The 21,951-nt window shown below is 30.3% G+C and overlaps 1 protein-coding gene across 1 annotated transcript; it reads left to right on the forward strand.

The window, feature by feature from the left end:
- The first annotated feature begins 1,182 nt into the window (after positions 1-1,182).
- LOC131845010 (uncharacterized) lies at positions 1,183-20,402 on the forward strand. Its single transcript, XM_059194022.1, has 9 exons — positions 1,183-1,456; positions 4,947-7,515; positions 8,293-8,551; positions 8,675-8,791; positions 9,816-9,925; positions 10,570-10,702; positions 13,719-13,963; positions 17,339-17,425; positions 17,612-20,402. Exons 1-8 carry the CDS (start codon positions 1,330-1,332, stop codon positions 17,418-17,420), a joined length of 3,642 nt encoding a protein of 1,213 aa, XP_059050005.1. The 5' UTR covers positions 1,183-1,329; the 3' UTR covers positions 17,421-17,425; positions 17,612-20,402.
- Positions 20,403-21,951: the final 1,549 nt, after the last annotated feature.

The following is a 21,951-nucleotide window of genomic DNA, read 5'->3' on the forward strand; positions in this document are numbered from 1 at the left end:
CAACATGGTACATTGCTAGCAATGGAATCATTGGTCTACATTAGTAATCCCTGTCGCCCGTCATATCTGAGATTATTCTCCTTTTATACATGTCGTCTTTCACACTGTTCATTCACCTTTGTTTTGGTCGTCCGCTCCCTTTTCATCCATCCATGTTAAATATTTTTTTAAGGAGACAGTCCTCACTCCTTTGTATAACATGCGCATACCAGGACAATATATTACCTCGCAACAGTCTATAACTGACGCAACTTTCAGATTTCTTTCGTCATTCCTGGATACACATCCATCTCAACTGTATAGTAGAACTGTGTCTGTATTGATTTCAGACAGATTTACAGGTGTGTCGTGATTACATGCGACCAATATACGACTGAAATATAGAAATTAGGAATGTGTGATTGCCTATTAATAGAATATTAATATTATTTAATATTCTGTGGTGTACTAGGTATTCAATGAATTCAATGCATTGATAAAGACATCGATTTGCGGGTATCGAATTGTGATAAATGTCGAATGAGATACATCGATATAAGGAAAATTGATGTTCCAACCTGCCTATAAGCATAATTGTTATGTAGTTTTTTTTTAAGTAGGATTGGCAAAATCCAAGAGGGTTTGGATTAATTCTGTGTTGAAAGGTATCATCTACAAATCCATTGATTATTAAATGATTAAACGTAGTCTTAACTATAAATTTGAATCAAAATATCTTTATTAATGTACCTAGGCTATTATTGACACAGAACTGCCAGTATGTGACTCTAATTCTAAGCGACGTAGGTTGTGAAGGAATAACAAATATAAACATTATTGTTTAAATGAAATTAGAGAGAATGGAGGATGTTGAATTTGTTGGTCCAAAATTAGAAGTTTAACCTTTTCAAAATTGCGAGTGGACATTTGTAAATGTCATCTCGTCTAACGCCTTCAGTTAAAATGAGATAAATATATTGATTTTATTACTACCTATTTTAATAAAAATGTTGTTGCTTGTCGTATTTTTTGATGTTATGTCAATAACATCGATGTGACCGATGTCACGATGGTTCGATGTTATCGATAACTTGACATCGATATTAATATATTATATCGAAGTTCCGCGCTAAACTCGATGTTTATTATTTTTTATTAACAGCAATCAATGAATATCGATCATTCTTTGTTAAAATTCTTTACAATGCACACTTATGTATACAATGAACGCGCATTTAATTTGATAATAAATTTGCAATTTTGTTTGAGTTTGCAGTTTTAAGTTGGTGAAAGATATAGGATATTCTTTTATGTTTCTTTTAATAATTATTATTTATCCTGGTCGTTAGAATGGATAATCCCAAGGACGAAGACAGTGGACAGTATAGTGGAGTTATTAAAGCATTGATTAACATGTTTGGGACGGTTTCTAGTCGAGAGATGATCGTCGATGTCGTAGAGAACTGTGGTGGTGATAGTAAGTACCTACTATAGTTAATTTAATACTTAAATTATCCCTTTATACGACAGAATTTTGTTCAATATATATTTTAGCATTAGCAAAAATTTATAACAGTATACACAATATAGTTTAAGTTCACTCAATATTGAAGCTTGATTGCTTTTATTAATTGATTAATTAATATTTTTGTTATTGCTAGTAGATACTGTTTGAAATGAGTATTGATTGCTTTGTTCCATCTTTACTATGAGCAGTATTTTTCAGTTTTGTATGGTTCACACTTTTGGCAACCATTATATTATAGAATTGTGAAAACACTGATTCAAGAATTGGAGGTAGTCTTTCTCCTGACTTAACACAGGATTGAAATATATGTAACATGAACATCAACATTTGATAGTATTTCTGATAACTCCCTTCAGGATAACCATATGAAATCAATATTATAAATTGGTAAAGTTTGTGAGGTTGCTGGGGTAATTTCTGGATCAACTGAACCAATTTATTAAATTCCTTTAGTTTTAATAGCTCATTTATTGAGGAAGGTTATAAAAATGTCATGTTCGATGAATAAGACTAGAAATGCAAATAGTTGAGATATAACAAGGAGCTTGTTTCATAGGTGCCTATGTTTCACCCATTTCATTTGCCAAATGCTTGCACTGTAATTTGTGTTCCATTTGACGGCTAAGTGACATTACCTGATATAGGGGTTGCCATTTCAGTGTCTCCAGAGTGGCCATAGATTCAAATACTAATGTTTACCTAATCTGATGTTTAGAATGGTACTTCCCCAAATATTGTTCACTGAATAAATTGTGATGAATATACTGTTTTATATATATCTGATATCTTATCTAGTGTATTTCTGAATGTTGAAAGATAAGATTTTTACATATATGATTAATGTATTTTTATATCTATCCTAGATATCAAAAAGCTTAAATGTACCAATATTTAAAATGTGATCTTACTCATACCATAATCATAAGGATAAGGACCTTATGCAAAATATGTGTCTAGAATTAAAAGAAGTAATGCATTGATATGTTATTAAGGGTCTTTCTATATGACACTAGCTACTTGCTCCGTCTTCACCTGGCTGTAAATGTATTATATATATAAACCTTCCTCTTGAATCATTCTATCTATTAAAAAAAAAAAATGCTTTGTAATCTGTTGCATAGTTTTAAAGATTTAAGCATACATAGGGACGAACAGACAGCGACAGAGACTTTGTTTTATACTATGTAATGATTAGCGGCAACTTCATTACTGTAGAAATAAACTTATTATTTAAGAAGTTAAATATATTTTCTAAAATACATGTATCCTAAGATACTCCTTATGAGATTAGCAAAGTGTGAGTGTCCGCAAAATCAGTCTGCTGTTTCAGAAACAAGAAACAGGACACAGACAAAAATGTTTTAAATTAATTTTATGTATCTTTGTTTATTACATGTGCCACTCTTTTCTTATCTTTACCTTCTCAATATACTCAAACTGTCTGGAAGAAATTGCTTAGGATATGGCCAACTTTTGTATCAGTTAATGTTATTTACTATTTTAATTATTTTTTATAGTCATGGAATAAAGAGAATAAATAAAATAAAATGCATATGAAAGCTTCAATTTTCTTCTCCATGTTGGTCCAGCCACTGCCCTTTTATTGTCCGCCCACCTCTATTTTTGTCACCCTTGTTTTTCTTTTCTGATCTTGTGGATATCAATCTAATACATTCTTAGTCCATTTCCCTTTCTTACTTCTAAAATGCTTGTTCTGTCCACTCTCATTTTAGTTTCTTGATTGTTCTGACTGTATCTGTTAAATTCAGTTTTTTCTCTTAGTTTGACTTTGTCTCTAAGTTTAATATTTAAAATACTAGTAATATTCAAATGATAGAAGAATGTGTATGCAATACTTCAAAACATATGCATATATGATGTGATGTAATGTATTCTTATAGAATAAAATAAATATCTACAATACCAGAATTTGTTAGTCTTGAGTGCTATGTGATAATTATGTCCATAGCTAAAAAACATTTTTACATGTAATAAAGTAAAATTTTGTTGTAGTTTTATATAACTACAGATTTAAGAATTTATTTTTACTACTATTAGTTATCAATTCAATATAATTCATCAATGTATTATTTAGTATTCCTATGCCTTTTTTATTTCTCTAGTCCATTCTTGGGTCATCTACCACTTTCTGTCTTCTCTACTCTACCCAAAGGTTGTCTGGAAGAGATTGCTTAAGCAATAAGAGCACCTTTTGTACCTTATTTCTTATTATTTGTTTGTTCTTTTTTTAATTGTTTGTCTTTCTGGTGCAATGAAGTGTTAATAGATAATAAATAATGTAGACATAGGGGTTGTATGTCTACATTATTTATTATTTATTAACACTTTATTGCACCAGAAAGCTCCTTCAGCCTTTACCATGTATTTCTATCTATCTAATGTTCTCTCACTGTATCTATCTTTTTAATGTCATCTGACCATCTTTTGCATTGTCTTCTTTTTCGCTTCATTTTATAAAGGGAAATCTATTTTGTTATAATTTTATTCATCACATATTTCACCTTAATATGTGCCTTATCCACTTCCTTTTTAACCTTATATTATTAGTTGTGACTGTCCTAACCTGTGATAAATCTTATGTCTGTAGCTCTCTCTATCTCTCCTGGTATAAGCATGTTGGTCATGCTTCTCTGGACACTCATTTGGCATATTACAAGTTTTTGCATATTTTCTGTAGACTACCCATGTTTGTCATCCTTATATTAGTACAGGTGTTAAAGTAGATGATACTTTTCAATGACCAGTATCTTATCTATGAGCTTGTAATTCATCATTTTATTTCAAGTTGCATTGGGTCATTTATTGAGATGAGTTCCCCAAGGGAAATATATTATGTAACATCATATTAGTTATCAAAGCAAGAAATAGCCCTAATTTTACAGTGTGTAATATACTGTGTATGGCTCCTAGACAATTTTAACATTAAAAATGAAAATATTATTAATATAAAAAACCATAAAGATCAAGTCTGACAGTGTTAATCTGGTCTCATAATACTTGATTATATATTCCTAAAATCCAAAGATGTGTTATATGTTACAATCCTTTACCATTCTAAATTATTAGATAGGCAGATGGAAACAATGGTAGATAGGAATTAGTGACTGACGAATTAACAAATAGTTTGTGCGGATAGTTATTATGTATAATAAATTAAGTTAGTGCCATAGATAATGAATATCATAAAACAATTTAAAAATTCATGTCATCAAAACTGCAGTATGTATATGTAAATGTAAATTTAAATAATTATTGGCAGCTTTATTATCATAATCATATTTACATATATTAATGCAGTACAAATATACTAACCCCTAAAACATTACTATTTCAAGGATCGTGGAAAAAGATAGGTTCATAATGTTATGGTAACAAAATTTGTTATCAATTAAGTGCATCATATTAAATTTATTTTCAGTTAATTTAGCTGTAGAAGGTATGATGAATATTACAAGCGGGATTAATAATCAATCTACAACACCTAATACCAGCCTTGTTGTAAATGACGTCACACCAAAAGATGTCTCAATATCTACTAATAATGAATCAAATAGTACATCCTCACTTATAAATATACCTGTCACTACAGTGGTAGGCGAAACTACAATTGCTGAAAATAAGAGAATAATACAGAATACAGACATGTCACATAATTTAAAAAATATAAAAGGGCATTCTTCCATGAAGGCATTAAGTTCACCTGTACATAATACGAATGAATTAGCATCTGTTACCCAGGAGGAATCTGTCAGGTCTCTAATATCAAACAATACTAATTCAAGTTGTTCTCGGGGTTCAATGAGTCATACTGGAGCTGTTCGAAAACGATTAAAGCCTCAAAATTCAACATTTTGGACAGATCAATTACGAAGACTTCTAAATAATCATAATGCAGGTAATAGGATATTGATTATTATGAGAGGAGCTCCTGGCAGTGGAAAGACATACTTAGCCAAACAAGTAATAGAAAATATTATAGGATCTACGCCTGGTTTATTTGAGACACATGTTTTCAGTACGGATGATTATTTTAATGTAAGAGGAATTTACCAATTTAACAGAAGTAATTTATCCAATGCTCACGCTTGGAATCAAAATAGGGCCAGATACGCCAGTGAGAAAGGTCTTAGTCCCATTATTATTGATAATACTAATATAGAAGACTGGGAAATGGAGCCATATTTTAGAATTGCAGTTGCTTATGGTTACATTGTTGAAATTATGGAACCAAGTACAACATGGTCTAAAAAACCATCACAATTAGTGAAAAGAAATTCGCACAATGTACCGTTATTAACTATTCAAAGAATGTTAGATAACTATCAAAATTTTACACCTGATTTATTATTTCGCCGTTTCAAATTATCGTATCCCGCTAATATGAAACCACCGGTATTACGTAATATACCGAGTATTGAACATGTTTCTTCTTCGGATAGTAAAAATTCATGCTCTACATCAGTAAAAACTAATATGAAAACCACTACAATGCTCAAAAATACTATTGAAACAGTTCAGGCAGGTTGTAGTAATAAATCAGCTGATATTTTGTTGAATGAAGTGAATAATTCTCCCATTTGTAACCCTGAAGTTGATGGCAATTTAAGTAATATACCTACGAATAATATAAGGGAAATTGTGGATCACAGAAATGACGATGATACTAAACATCAAATGTTTTGTTATGAAATGGGAAAACAACAAGAAGAAATTGAAAAGGTTGAAAGGGAATGGGAAAACGGAGAAGCATGGGACGACAGTTCTAAACCGAATATTAGTACTACAGTAACAGAAGCAGAAACTATTACATCATCTCATCCTAAACCACAAAGATGGAATTCTGCAAATAATATAGTTTCAGATGAAAGGATTCTGAAAACGGTAAATGATGGTAATGACTGGAGTAAGATGTCAATGTTTTTGTCTCCTTGGAATGAGAATATACCAGCGAATTTAGACACTATTGAGGTATCTACAGAAACTAGATCTAGTGGTACATGCATTGAATCGGGAGACAGTTCAAATGAAAAAAATCAGTTTAAGGTATTGACTACTACATCCAGAGATATAAATTTATATCATATCTCCCCCATCAAAAATAAAATACCCCAAGTGTGTAAGCTCGACAAAAGTAGTATGACTAATGATCAGATATTAATGGAAAGTTATAGATGTGAATATGAGGAGAAACATTTTAATGCATTTCGGAAAATGTTTAGAAAATTACCGAGGGCAGCTCTAAGAGATATTTTTGATAAATGCCAGGGCGATGTTAATTGGGCAGTAGGAATTGTTATTGACGATATTGAAAACAATAGGTTGCATTTGTTGGATTCTGAAGAATTGTCGGATACAGATGACAGTGTCGATGAATGTGGTTGTATGGCTGCTTATAATATCATACCTGACACGAAGATGCCAAATTTAATTTCGACAAATGTACCACAAGATACCACCAGTGTAGATACACAGAAACAACGAAAAGTAAAAAAAGCAATTGCTAATTCCGATACATCATTACAGTTAAAACGCCAAATAGAACAGAATGTTGTAATATCAGATAATCATTATTCGGACCATTGTTTAAGAATTAGAAAAATACGCCGAGGGGAACTTAATTATGCAGATAATTTAGAAACAACTGCCGAAGAATCAGAAGGTGCACAGGCTAGCTCAGTTACGGAATATGAGAGTAATTCATCACCAGATGGCGCTGGTAATGGTGAATATAGCGACGACGACGACGACTCCTCAAGTACTGAGGAACCTGAAAAGTGTATAAACATGTATTTAGGCAGGGAATTTATAACTCAATTGGATGAACTTTTTGGTAGAAAAGACATGACATATCCAGACAATGTAGTACCAAAGATTAGCATGCCACAGTCATTATTAAATCAAATAAATGCACTGTGGATGGAATCCCTTATGCATCAATTTGATGAAAATGAGAAACAATCAGAATTGCAAGATAAAGAATTTGCCAGGTAGGTTGAATAATATCAGTATTATTATGCAATTTTATATATTAATGCTGCTATAAGTAATAAAAAATATAGTTTTTATAAATAATCTTTAATTATACAAAGACAATAAAAAATCAGTACAAACTCGATGAGAGTCTCGTTGATAAAAGTTATATTAATCAACTATGTGAAGCAAAAAAAGGGTATTATTATAATTGACATGTACTTTCCTTGATATGTATTTCTTTACTTAGTATATGTATATATATTTATACGTGCAGTTGTTCCTGCATAACATCCATCATAAAGAATTATATAGGAGATTTTTACAATGAGACCCCGTTTTGTTATTGATTGTCCTCTTGTTAGAGGCTATGTGACATTACATGATGAGAATATTTCTTGCTTTATACTTTTTGTGAATGTTTGTATGTAATCGGATGTTATTGTTCAACCAATTTTAATAAAGGAGGTTGTCGATGCGACTGCATTTTTACGATTGTTACAATTACGATTGTCGAATTAACATTACATGAATATCGACTTATTATTATGAAAAGTTGAATATAACCAAACACCCAACAATTACCTTAAAAATTGATATGTAGTTTATTGTATTCAGTTTTTTTGTAATTTTTAAAAAAGATTCATTAAGTATTTGTATTAATTATATGGTAAATAAAAAAAATATTCATAACGTGGTAATTTTATTGACTAATAAGTTAAATACTGGTTTAATTATATTTTGTAAATAAGATTGTTTCTTATTTATCGTTTATTTCTGTATTTATTTTTTAGAGAACTGGCTATGAAAGTAAACGAATTGGCTGCAGCTGGAGAGGAACCTGTAGTACCTGATTTTAAAGAAATAATGGATATGGATTTCGCGATGTCTCTTTACCAAAAAGATGTAGCTGAATGGCGTAATAAAGAACCTAGCGATATGGCAGCCAGGATGAGTAGGGAGAAGTTGTATAATTTATTTCCAGAGATATCCCAAGAACTTTTATCTGAGTTGCTTATGGCGCATGATAATAATTTTCAGGCCACTGTCGAGGTAAACGAAAATAAAATTATAACGATTTCTATAATGTATATATGAAATATATAATTATATAAATGTTTCCGAGTAAGCAAACTAAAACATGAAGGATACCTATCTATATTATTTTGTTTACAGGGCTTACTTATATCAACAGGAAAATCGGAAATTGTTGAAGAAAAGAATGGCATTAGTAAATTTGTAATGCAGAAGGAAATGGAACGACAGGAGAAAGTTTTAGAAGAAGAGAGGAAAGTAAGTTAAATGTTATCAGAACTTCTCCAATTAAGATATATAGGTGCATATTTGCAAATAAAGAGAGCGCCTTGGCCTTGGTTTTTGATTTAAAACTAACGAAGTTACGTAACGAAGAACAAATGGTCGAGATGTTCGAAATAAGCGGATATTCCTCTATGCTTAAGTAATTATTGTTACCGGTACTTAACTCAAATATAGCGTTAATATAAATATAGTCAAATCATGGGAATATCATGAGAGATGTCATAAAATAACTATTGACGTGAAATTAAGAGTTGTGGTGCACTTATTATTGAAATTAATATATATAAATAGATAGCTTTATATATTTACTCAATATATTTTATTTGACATTCCCGTTATTGTAATAGTTAAGTACCTAACATGTTTTAATCGCATGGTGCATTGTAGCACCATCTCATGTTTCACTTCGATATGCAAATATCGGATTAATTGGAATTTTACCATCGCGCCACCTATTACCTAGAATGTAATTTGATACTGATACTTTTGTTTCTGTATCCATCTAAGTACATAAAGTTTTTTATAGTATCAAAAGAGTTTTTTTAGAAAAATAGTACTTTTAACTTTAGGTTAAAATTTAATAATTTCAAAAATTACAAATCCTATAAATCAATATGAACACCAAAAATATCAAGCCATATACTCATATACTCATAGAAGTAATATTTTTATTATTTGTTCATAGAATACGTGTAAATAAAAATAATCATATCTAGACACGCGGTATTTCAATTTATATACTATACATATAGTAGTTATTCGACCATAATTAGCGTCAAATTTGCCCTATATTAAATTACGCAATGTCGTTGGCTTCGCATTGTCGCCATCAGATAAGGCTGGATCGCTATGGGGCGGGGTAATGATATCAAATGTCTTCTCTTCATTTTAAAAGAATATATATATATTCGTTATACAGATTAAAGCTATACACACTACAGTATATTACTAACGTAACTTTATGTTCGTATATATTAGATTTTTTTTTCCTAAACAGGCTATTGCACAAGTGGAATGGCCATTGTTACCGGCAGTCGATAATGTGGACATGAACGTTATAAACAATTATCGACAGGATGCTGAGAAACATCTTTCGAGCCGAAATTTGTTAGTATACATCCATACTAATAATATTATAAATTCGAAAATATAACTGGCTCTTTGTCTGTTACCTTTTCATGACTCAACTACTGAACGGATCTCAATCAACTTTTACATCAAATCATATTGTACCTTAAAAAGACAGACGAAGGCGAAAGGCAAGCAAGCCTTATTTACACTGAAATATTCTTGTTATTTTATTGTAATTATTTGTCATAACGCATTTACATTTCTTTAATGTTTTTCGTCGCCTATATACGTATATTCGTTGCGTTGCCGTTCACGTCAACGGCATCTCGAATTATTGGGACCTGACTACAATAGATTTTGTCTTTAATAGATGAGATAGAGGTGCCCACTTCTGTCTCATCTATTTCACCTGCCAATCAGCTTGCTTTGTATGCTGTTTCTGTTGAAGTGTGCGATATGGCAGTGAAATTACAGGGTAAGGAAACATGACACATTAGTCTTCCGAAATGTCAATTCATGACTGGTACTACGGCCATAACATGGTAATGTGATGTTCATGTGCAAGTATGTAGGTGACATTTACCTTCTTACCATAGGTAAGCCGTCAGCCTATTTTGCCATACTAATTAAATAAAAAGTCTATGATGTTCACTCTCATAAGAAATATCGTGTGTTTACAGAAACTATCAGAAGGCTCAAGAATACATTCGCCGCGGGATGACACAAGTGGCCAATTACTACTCCGACGTAGCGGCCTTCCACAAACTAAAGTTCGAGCACTCTAATAGCCTCGCCGCCGCCTCTCTTATGCAAGTCAGTAATAAAACATTTATCTATAGTATTTATATGATTGTAACGGACTGTACATGTCTCTACATGGAGGGTATGGGTGGTTCTACTCAGGAGGGACGAAAATAAATGAATTTTTGGAACAACATTTTTTTAGCGTATAAGGTCTGAAAAGTAGCTTGACGTTTAGCTTAGGTCATTATTTTACTGATCTCAAACGGGCCAGTCAAAAAAATAAAATATACCAAATTTATGAACATTTAAAAAAAATATGGCCCCAGGAGACTGAGACTATGAACAGGATACTGAGTATTATACTAAAGAAATTAAAAACCGTTGTAATTATTTAAATAAATATGTATGTTTTATTAATAAAAATAGTGTCTTCCATGGAACACTTCTATTGTTAGACCTTGACTTACAAATAACTAGAAAATGTCCCTTATTAGTACTTATTACATAATTAGGATATTTGAAAAAAATAATCAAATCAAATAAGGTTTTTAGTATTCTTTATACAATAAACCTTACACAAGGTTTCAAATTAATTATTGGAAATTCTGCAGTTTAACTTTAAGATCTCGAACAAATGGTTCAATATTTTCTTTCTTTTATTTTATAACCTGTCATTCTCTTTTCGTCTTAGGGTCTACAATAATTTCCTTTGAAGAAACCTACTGTTTCTAGATAACCAGTTCTGTGTCGTCAAAGTCTTCGCTAAATAAAATAGCTTTATCAGAGCATAATTCACAAATTCTCCCTAAGTACTTTTCGTTACATCTGTCGCAGCATAAAGAAGTTAATAATCTTTGGTAGCTTGTGTCTTTCAGTATTTTTGCAGTATTTAAAGCACTAACAACTAATTGTATGTTGCTGTGTGTAGTACACTTGCAAGTATCCCTATCAATTACTTTTGGGGCCACTATCCAAAAAGGTTTTAGCCTAGCACACATCGAGTAGTTACTCGATGTGTGCTAGTGTTTCATCAGTTGATGAGAACGTTGCCAGATTTTAAAAACTCTTTATGCAAGTTTTTAAGAGTATCAAGTAGATAGCGTTTCTGTTTGCTCACTTTATTTTTAGTGATGAAATCCTTTTTGCCGGCACACAATCTACTGTTATCCTCTAGAAATTTTTATACCTCATTTCGTAAGTTTGTTTTTGATCTCTCCTTTTGTTTTTGTGAGTGCCACACCTTTTTGTACGTGATAAGTTTGTTTTTTAATTTCCAAATTTTATTTCTTTTAACTACACTTCCCATAATCAATCTGTTTGCAACTAGTTTCTCACTCTTTGTGCTTAAGTTGGTAATGTTATCTGATATTTGCTTTTCTAAAGTGTCACCAAATAAAGCTTTTTAAACAACTTCGATTTTTTGTTCTTTCTTTCTTCTAATTACATATATTTGCCGACTTTTTTCTTTTTGAGCCGCTGATTTCACAGGATCATTTTCATTTTTTTCATATCCAAGCCTTACAGCTAATCTTTTTTTCTCTAATCTTTCTTCCTTAGATATATTTTTTTGTTTGGCCATTTTTCTGTAAAAGAATATAATTAACATTTCATTCGGTTTTTTAAGTATTTAAATATTACCTACCTACACATATTGATATCTAAAACGTTATAATTTAAACTAAAAAATGTAAAAATTATATCAAACAAAAAAAATAATAAATAAGTTTAAATGTTAGAAATCAGAGTTTTTGCTTCGGGAAAATCCGAGCTTATACATTTTTTCTACAAATAATATGTAACTATACTACAAAAATGTACCAATAATTAATATATCAATCATGTTAACTGAATTTAATCATGCGGATTCTCGAAACTCTCAGTCTCCTGATTCATACTCAGTCTCCTGGCTTTTATGTTGCCAGGAGACTGAGGACAGGTTACTGAGGTTATGTTAAGTTTTCAGCCAATAATTACGCAATGCAACATTTAATATTGAAATTATGCAATTCTGTACTCAAATGTAACTTATTTACGATATATGAATGCAAAAAAAGTATATAGATAGTAATGGATTTTAAATAAATACGTACCAGGATACTGTTAAGCTGACTGGCCGCAGCAAAACCTCACACACACAACTCACGGTAGCGACCAAACAATTGCGAGCCGAGAAGCGCGCGAGTGATTGAAAGATCACTTTAATTAGATCATTTTCTCTGACCGAACAGCAATGCGCTAGACGCGGTAATTCGAACTGATTTTAACGTGTTTTGATGTAGCAGGATACTGAGATAAAAACCGAGAGACAAAATATAATGCATTTAAAAAAAATAAGTTTCGTATTTAAGATAAAATTAGAGAAACACATTGAAACTATATATATTATACATTCCTATTTTTGTGCAGATATTACGTACACACTCAAAATAAAGTTACTGTGCAGCTTATAAACTTTCATTACAGGCGAGAGACATGTCAGGATACTGAGAATTCGGAACATTAAATTATAATTTTTGATAGATATATATGTAGGAGTGAGCTAATTTTTAGTGTCATAATAGAAATCATTTAGTTGTACATATTCGATCGTAATTCAATATAATTTGCCTACAAAAACTGTACAAAATAGGGTGAGCCGCGGAAAATTCCCTTGCAAGTAGAACCACCCGTATATCAATGACATCTATTATTGGGCGAGCAATACAGTCATTTAAGTGTCTCGTCCTTACTATTTGATGCGGACAATAAGACGCTGATATTTATTTTATAAACGTAGTAGAACCCAGAATATGATGTTTGCTATCATAATGTGATTAGAATATTTGTATGTTTGTTTTTGGGTTTGTGCGCGCGAATTTCTGACAGCTTATCCGATTTAGAATGTCATTAGCTATTTTTTATCTCAAAAATTGATCTGTGAACTCCTGACGCAAATCACAGTTGCCACAAGTACATATCAGCGTTTACTAAATGTAATCTCAAATTAGCGATATTCCAATTAAAACTCAAATTACTATATTGAAATTATACACTGCGGCGCGGGCCCTTTTCCGCTTTTACAATTTTCTATACTTTTAATTTGCAGTTTCACGCAGCTAACAATCCAAACAACGCGACAGTTGATCTTCATTACTTACGTGTTTCTGAAGCCAAAGAGTCTCTCGATTTGTTTCTTGACGTACATATCAACAAAATGAAAGAGAATCATGTAAAAAAGCAGGGTCCAAAGTACCATGCTTTGTATATCATTACGGGACGTGGCTTGCACAGCAAAGGGATGCCCAGAATTAAACCAGCAGTGAAACGTCGGCTACGGGAACGTAACCTGCAGTAAGTATTACTTAGCTTAAAAAGAAGACTAAATGAAATCCCAAATAAATTATTATATATATAGAAGAATATACAATGTGTAATAATATGATAAAAGGACAAGTTCGTCATAGGGGTATCCATTCGTCTACATCACACTTGACATTTATCATTATATTTCGCTCGATTTATATATCTTTAAATTATAGTCTGTATGTTATTCTGATGTACATATAAGCTATATTACTATAGGGTTTCATCAAATTCCGATCAGTAGTTTTTACTTTAAAAACTTCCATCTCATCTCTTATCCATACTTACAAATTTGGCGTTTATAATATTAGTAAGCAGGCGTTGCGTTACATGAGAGAAACGAAAACAAAATCTTTTCAAGAAATTCGAGCAAACGCTAATGTAAGCTACATTAGCGTTTGCTCGAATTTCTTGAAAAGATTTTGTTTTCGTTTCTCTCATGTAACTATTTTATATTTTTCTTCATGTAATTGGAATATCAATCAATTTGACACCGCATCTGATGGTAAGTGATATCTCAAGGTATCATGCCTCTTCTTACAAAGTAAGCAGCTTGGCAACTACAAAGTTACCCACGCAGTAAAAAAATTACTTCGATTAATATTATTTATAGAAATAAAAAAAAACATTTCTAAGTACGAGTACAATATGTTAATCAATATATCAAGTATCTATTATGACAAATTGTTAATTTAGCTTGGCTCTCATAAAATATTAATAATTTTATCGAAATTTGTACGCTAATTATTGTTTGTGTTATCATCTTATGATTATACTATGTTAACACTACTGATATTTCTAATGATATTGTAATTGACGTTCTGATGGCCTCGGTGGTTAGTTTTAGTACACCGCCTGATCCGATGGTCGTGGGTTTGATACTTCGCACGATACAAATATTCGTATGCATGTGTATGAATATTTGTGTATTGGTCTGGGTGTTTGCTATGTATGTTATGTATGTATTTACAAAAAAGATATTTAAGTATGTATTTCTGCCATTTGTATAGTACTCATAAAACAAACTCTGTTTAGCTTAGACTACATTACGCTGTGTGAATTGTTCAGGGTTATTATTGTAGTAATTTTATATATGCAAAGCCATAGAACACTTGTGCAGAAATATTATAATACATGACTCAAGCTAACAATACTGGTAGTTTTATCTGAAGTTATTATTCTTAGCAGATTTTTGTTACAAAAACTGAAGCTCTCTTTTAATAAACGGCGTTTAAATCGGTTAAGTCAAAGTTAGACATACACAAAAACTTAAAAACTAGTTTATGATTTCGGTTACTAAGTACCAACATCGTGTACAAAAAGATATTTTGAAAAAATATCATAACGTATAATCGATTTAATTGTACATAGAAGATTCATACATATGAGAAAAACTACAGTGCTATTAATTATTTCATAAGTTTCCATGAATGTAAAAAATCCTACAGGGATTATTGTTAGTTTCTGTCTATTTATCTAGGCGATCATGTGCGAATTATAGCCCATCTTAAAAATATATAATTTTATTTAAAGTTTCATAATAATTTAAAGATTGACTTAACACTAAAAGAAGTAGATATCGAATGAATTTTTATCGCTCTGGAATGCAGTCTTCTATGAATTATGTGTGGGCTCTGCAGACTGCTGACGATGCGTCTCGCCAGGCCGGATGGATACATGATACGCACTAATCTTAGAATCGTCTTAACCTATCTGGGTGCGATTTATTGTAAACTTATGTATAAAATATAGTTTTTTTCGAATCTGTTTACATGCAAATATATGTTCACACATTGTTTCTATCACATACATTATTAGAACTTAAATAGATAGAAATGTACCTACTTCTAATGGTAATTTTTTTATTCTTTCACTCATTCGGAAAGTAGATTCAGATCAAAAAAAAAAAAGACCAGGGAATTCGCGTGTTGCTCTTTTTAACTAATGTTGTTCAATTTTTAAGATTTTGTGTGAACACAGACTGCCAAATAGCAAAATACACATAAGTAAATAAATGTTAATTGAGTAAAAAAAGAAATCAATCATAGTAATAAAAAAAATAAAATTATACTATTATTCGTATTATATGGTACATGACGCCCACATCAAATACGTACGTGTATGTTAATATTAATTTATAAGTTACTCTCTCGTCATTAAAACTTTTATATCACTATTTTGATAAATTTAATTTAATGAGAGATGGCGGTGGTTTAAGTGTCATGACATCTTAGTCCTCTGGAATAGCAACGCATGAGTAATATGACGGGCGCATATAATAACCTGAAGGCCTTAGTGCTGTTCATGTATATAGGCGACGGTTAAAACTTACCATCAGGTGGGCCGACCGCTTGTCCCATTCCAATTACATATAAGATATGAATAATAAATATACAAATTCAAATTCAAAATTACAATCGGTTTTTATTTTAATTAAAAATTGACAATAAAGAGAAAAGACTTTGATGCATACATGGTAATTTCTATATCCTTGATCACACGGTGAATTTTAAGAAAGCGGTTTATTCTAAGGATATGCTTTCAATTTGCTCTAGGTTTCGAAATAATTACAGAAGTTATGCCAAATTTATTATTTTCTTTCTTAAATACGTGGTAAAAATATTATATACTTTCATCCATTATATATGTCGAAACATAAAATATCTCGACGTATCTACATAATATTATAAATTAATATCATGTAGATATGTCGCCGTCTATTGATGACAAACAGACGACAATAATAAATATATATAACAATAATATCCCGTATAGCCATCACTTTATTAATAATTTAATTCCAAGAATAATTCGTAGATGGCGTGACCATAATATTTCATAATATAAATATTTCCCTACTTTGTTGTTTAGTTTATTTCTCAGATTTTTTAGTCTATATTTTGACCCATGCTATTATATAAAAATATACAATGTTCTACAGTAGTAATGCAATTCTTTTTGTTATCTGATTGAACAGAGATTAGTGTGTAGCGGTTTCTATGTTGATTGTCGCATGCCTAATCCTTGTTGTTAATTGCATAAAAGTCTCTATATATATATATATATAGATATAGCTCTTGCTTATTCTTCTTGTGATGAATCTGCATTCCGAATAAGCGGTAGAATAAAAAAACTTGACTATTCAAAAGTGCTTATATTAAGTTTATTTAATAAAGATTATTTCTATTTCTTTATATGCCTTAATTAAAAAATGATTATATTTTTAATGTTTGTCCTATTATGTGTCTTAAAACATAATATGAACGAAACTGAATGTTTACACAATCAGTTTAATTCAGATTGGAATATTTTTAAATTGATTATTCTAAAACAATTGACTTACTTTACTTTATCTTTTTCCAGTTTTGGCGAATGTAATCCGGGCCTGCTTACAGCAAATGTTTCTGCTAATGACAAGTTAACATTTGAAATCCAGACACCATGACAAAAGTAATAATTTTTGTTGCTTATTTTATTTACATAATTAGCAATACATTGACAGTGTAATACTGATATATAGCTAATTTCCTAATCACAGTTTTTCATAATTGTGATATTTATACATTCCTTGTAAATGTTTATACGTTGAAGTTAATTTAGCACATAATTTTTCTCTTTTTTTCCACATGCAAACAGAGCAAAGGGAGAGACGAAGAAAAAAGAATAGTGAGCTTCAACAACAACGACGTTACCACAATCCATTGTATTTACTCTTCTTTGACTATGTGAATAAAGTATAAAACATAATATGCGAGCTACGTGGTCATTTCATGATAGTTTGTGTCCATGGCCTCATAAACTTCTTTATCAAAGGTTTGGTCCTAAAATATTTTGTATATTATAATGTATTTTTCTTTGTGTTTTTTTGTTTTGTATTTGTATACTTATGATTGACTTTATTTCAGAACATCTGGAATTTATTTTTATGTTTAAAGTTGAAATATATTATTTCGGTTTGCTAGTTTATTTGATAATTAGTTGTAAAACCAAAAAGACTGTAAAAAAGTGATTTAAGCTAAATTTCGTGATCGTTGTTTTGACATGTACATTGTTACTTAAGGGCTCAAGGTGGGTTTCAATCAGATGCTATTTTTGTATGTACAAACAAAACGAGATATTAACGCGAAAAGCGAATATTGGATGATTATTTTAGTTTTAGGTTTACTTCCGTTTTGGTATTTTGTAAATCTTATCCCATCTAGTAGCCCGTTTTTTTTGTATATGTTATATATAATATATACTAGTTATGTGTACTAATTTACATGTCAACAGAATGATCGTGATAGTGGGATGTTTGATTGATAAGAACAGGAATGTAGTTTACTTACATATAAGTGAATTAATGTAGTTCATATTTTTTCCAAATTCATTATCTTAAGTATTATCTCATTTTATATTCATTATGGCTTAAGTTTGGTGCTCTAAATTAACTGCTAAAATCGCGTATTGAATGCGCTTCATTTATGAATAAATTTATGCTCTGTCTATGATGCTAAACTTAAACTAGAGTTAACGTTACGTTAATACGATAACGTTAATATTTTTAATAATATCATTTAGGGCGTTCGTATACTACTACTGCAGCAGCGCTTGTCGTTGTTCTAAAAGGACAATGGCTTTATTTTATACGTTTTGTAATTGGTCTAAAGAATATAAGATTATAATACTATGTCAAAAATATTATTGATAATTATAATATTGTGTAAATACAAGATTGGGTAAGCTACAGGGAAATAAAACTTAGTAGTAATGTAAAAAAATTAACACTTATTTTTTTTTTTTTAATTAAAATTTATATTTGGATGTGGAATAAAAATTTTGATTATCCATAAAGATTGAGAATGACTTGTGGCGGTATTTTGGGATGGATTTTATCAGCTGTAGTGACTGTTGTCTCCGTAACGACCTATATAATTTAACGTTTCTTTCGACAGAATAGTGCCATATCTGAAATATTTTAATGTCTGTAACTTTAGTAGATGCACTTTAAAATGGCATGACATATTTTAAGGCTAAGGTTAGGATTCTTTATTAGTGCGTTGCCAAATACTTGTAAAGAATAACGGAATGACAATTAGGTGTTTATACGACACAATTAGGGTTCATAGAGAGAAAGGAATTGAAACGTGTCATTATTTTTAAATTTTTGTATTAATTTTAAATTTTATCTATAGATCATGTCACACCTGTAGATGACGTGTGGCATTGTGTGACAAGAAATGGGAACAGTAAAAAAGTATTCATTAATTTGGAAATATTTCCAACGCTAATAAACATTGCAAAACGTGATGTTTCACTGTCGTGAAAGTCACAAAGTCGTGTTATGTAATTTATGGTTGGCCTGTAATAGAGCAGGTTATGAATGATAAAAATAACATTTATAAAAAATATGTATTATTAAAAAATATATAATGTCTATTGGGGACCAAGCTAAGTCCAAATTCTTCGTGCTTCTTTATATAAATGTGCCGTGAGTGCCCGCTTATATGTGCGTTTGATATAGGACTTAAAATATATTAGTCGATAAAGCTCAATATCGCATAATATATTTTATAAAAATCGTTAAATGTTTGATAGAGGCGAGAGGGGAGATGTGATTTGTTGGTAGATAACGTTGCGACTGCGGTATAGTATACAGACGTTCTTATATATATTGTTAAAAGTTCATAACATTCGTCAGAAAAGTTGACGAATTATTTTATTAACAGCCTTAAATCTACGGCCTAAATAGTAAATTTTGATTAACAGAGAGTACTGTCATTGTCAATGCTGTAAATATTATCATTCGATACGTATTGACGTATATTATATACCTAGGTAAGGACCCAGTTATGAACATCTACACTTCAAGTGTAAACTTTGATTGTAGGGGCGAAGTCTGTCATGAGACGTAGGTATCGTATCATATTAATCTTTACATAAAATGAAGTCATGAAGTTGGAACAAGGCGAAAATGGTATGCGTTGAGCTTTCACTTAAAAATGACTTCTCTTTCTCCTTTTCTAACTTTATATGAACACTTTGTCGCGTGGAAACTTGAATCGGATGTGACCTTTTACACTCTTACGTACATATTAAGAAGTAGTTTAAATAATATTACATATTCTTTTTAATTGTACCTTGATAAAAAATACCAACATATTTATCATAATAATAATTAAAATATCTCCTGTAATTTAGTATACACCCGTCTGTTCATCCGCCTAAACTATTTGATATTAACAAAACTGACATATGAGCTTTGAAGAAGTTTTTAATATATTTTGTATATTTTTTTATGTAATTAAAGTGATAGATAAGCTAATCGGTGTACAAGCTATTTAATCAGTTATTGATGACACTTTAATCGACTTATTACGGTGTGGTTATTTACGGTTACAGAGTCGTACTTTTAAGCTGCATTTACGTAGGATATATTAATATTATATCTACATACATATATATATATATATTTATTACATACATAATGTCCAATTTTAAGGACACTACACTACACGCTCAAATTTCTTTAAACTATATTAATAGTTTTAATTATTTAATGCCCGCTTATGGTGTACTTTTATTATGACATTTAAATTTATTGGATAAAAATAGATGATACGGATGCATAATTAACCAACTTAAAGAAAATAAGGTTACAATTCTGCAGCATTATTCTATGGAAATAATAATTATTCCCCGATTATTATAATAAACACCGCCTTTCTAAATTAAAATATCGATATAGTGATTTTAATAAATTGGTATATTTATTTAGTATACCGGTTATATAATAATATAGCCTATATACTATATGCCAATTTTGTGAAGAATGAAATGACATCGATATTAGTAAATATCGCATGTGCTTTGATATTGCATATATATTTCTCCCTACTTAAATTTATATTCATACAGATATATTATATTTCAAGTTCCTACCTGAATTTTAGTATGTTTATTGTTTTAGTGTTCCTATTTACCAAAAAATAGACAATATTGAAATTTATAAATACTTTTTCTTCAATGTTATGTAAATAATATTGATTTAATCTTTTTGGATAAGTATATAAATGTTAACTTTTGTATTGCAGAAACTACTTTATTTTTTTTATATAATAAAATACATCTGTATTTTTTTACACCGTCGTCGGTAACAATCATATGTATACGTAGATTTAAAGGTTGTACTCGTATTCTCTTAAGTTTGGTTGTGTGACTCTACTAGGTTCATTTACAATATAATATTTTATGTAAATGTTCAAAGCAATATTGCTTTTAGGAATTAAACGTATTTGGCATGTTAGTGTGTCAATTTTTAAACATTACCCTAAAAGTGATATTGTGGTTAAGTTTAAGTTTCAATAGTATTTACATGTTAATGTAATGTCGGCTGACATTTAATCTTTTAAAATTTTCTATGAACTATGAGATTTCTATTATATGATAATACATTTCTATTCTCTATATTATTGTTAGAATAAGTTTCTGTGTTAATATAAGTGTATGTGTAGTTTTAATGGCTGTAAGCTATAAGCATCAAAGTATAATACAGGGGTTTCAAAATTTTTTACGGGATGGAACGATAAAAAAATTCCTTTTAGGACTTGTTCGATTGATAATAAATACTATTGATGATATAAATGTTACCGCATAGCGTTAGTTTAGAATTTCAGTGTTTGATGTGTACCAAATATAATGTAAGCAATTAGTAATTAACACATGCGTATAGAGATTTCAATATCTTAGATATATTTGTCTTTCGCTCATAAATTTTTGCAGACCGTGTCGTTATAAAGGTGTTAACTTTGAACGAACATGTAATCTTTAATAATACTATCAAAAATCTTGAAAAACTATTTTATTACTATAATAGTATTAAGTAAGCTTCATTATCTGTAGTTTTGATCAAGTTGTTAGTTGCGAACTGGAATATTTCCCGTTTCTGTTAATATTGATGCATTTAGTTATCACTAATTTTATTATGTACGATTATT

The sequence above is a fragment of the Achroia grisella genome, unplaced genomic scaffold (genome assembly GCF_030625045.1).
Source record: "Achroia grisella isolate CSIRO2021 unplaced genomic scaffold, CSIRO_AGI_Agris_v1 utg445, whole genome shotgun sequence".
Classification (NCBI taxonomy): Eukaryota; Metazoa; Arthropoda; class Insecta; order Lepidoptera; family Pyralidae; genus Achroia; species Achroia grisella.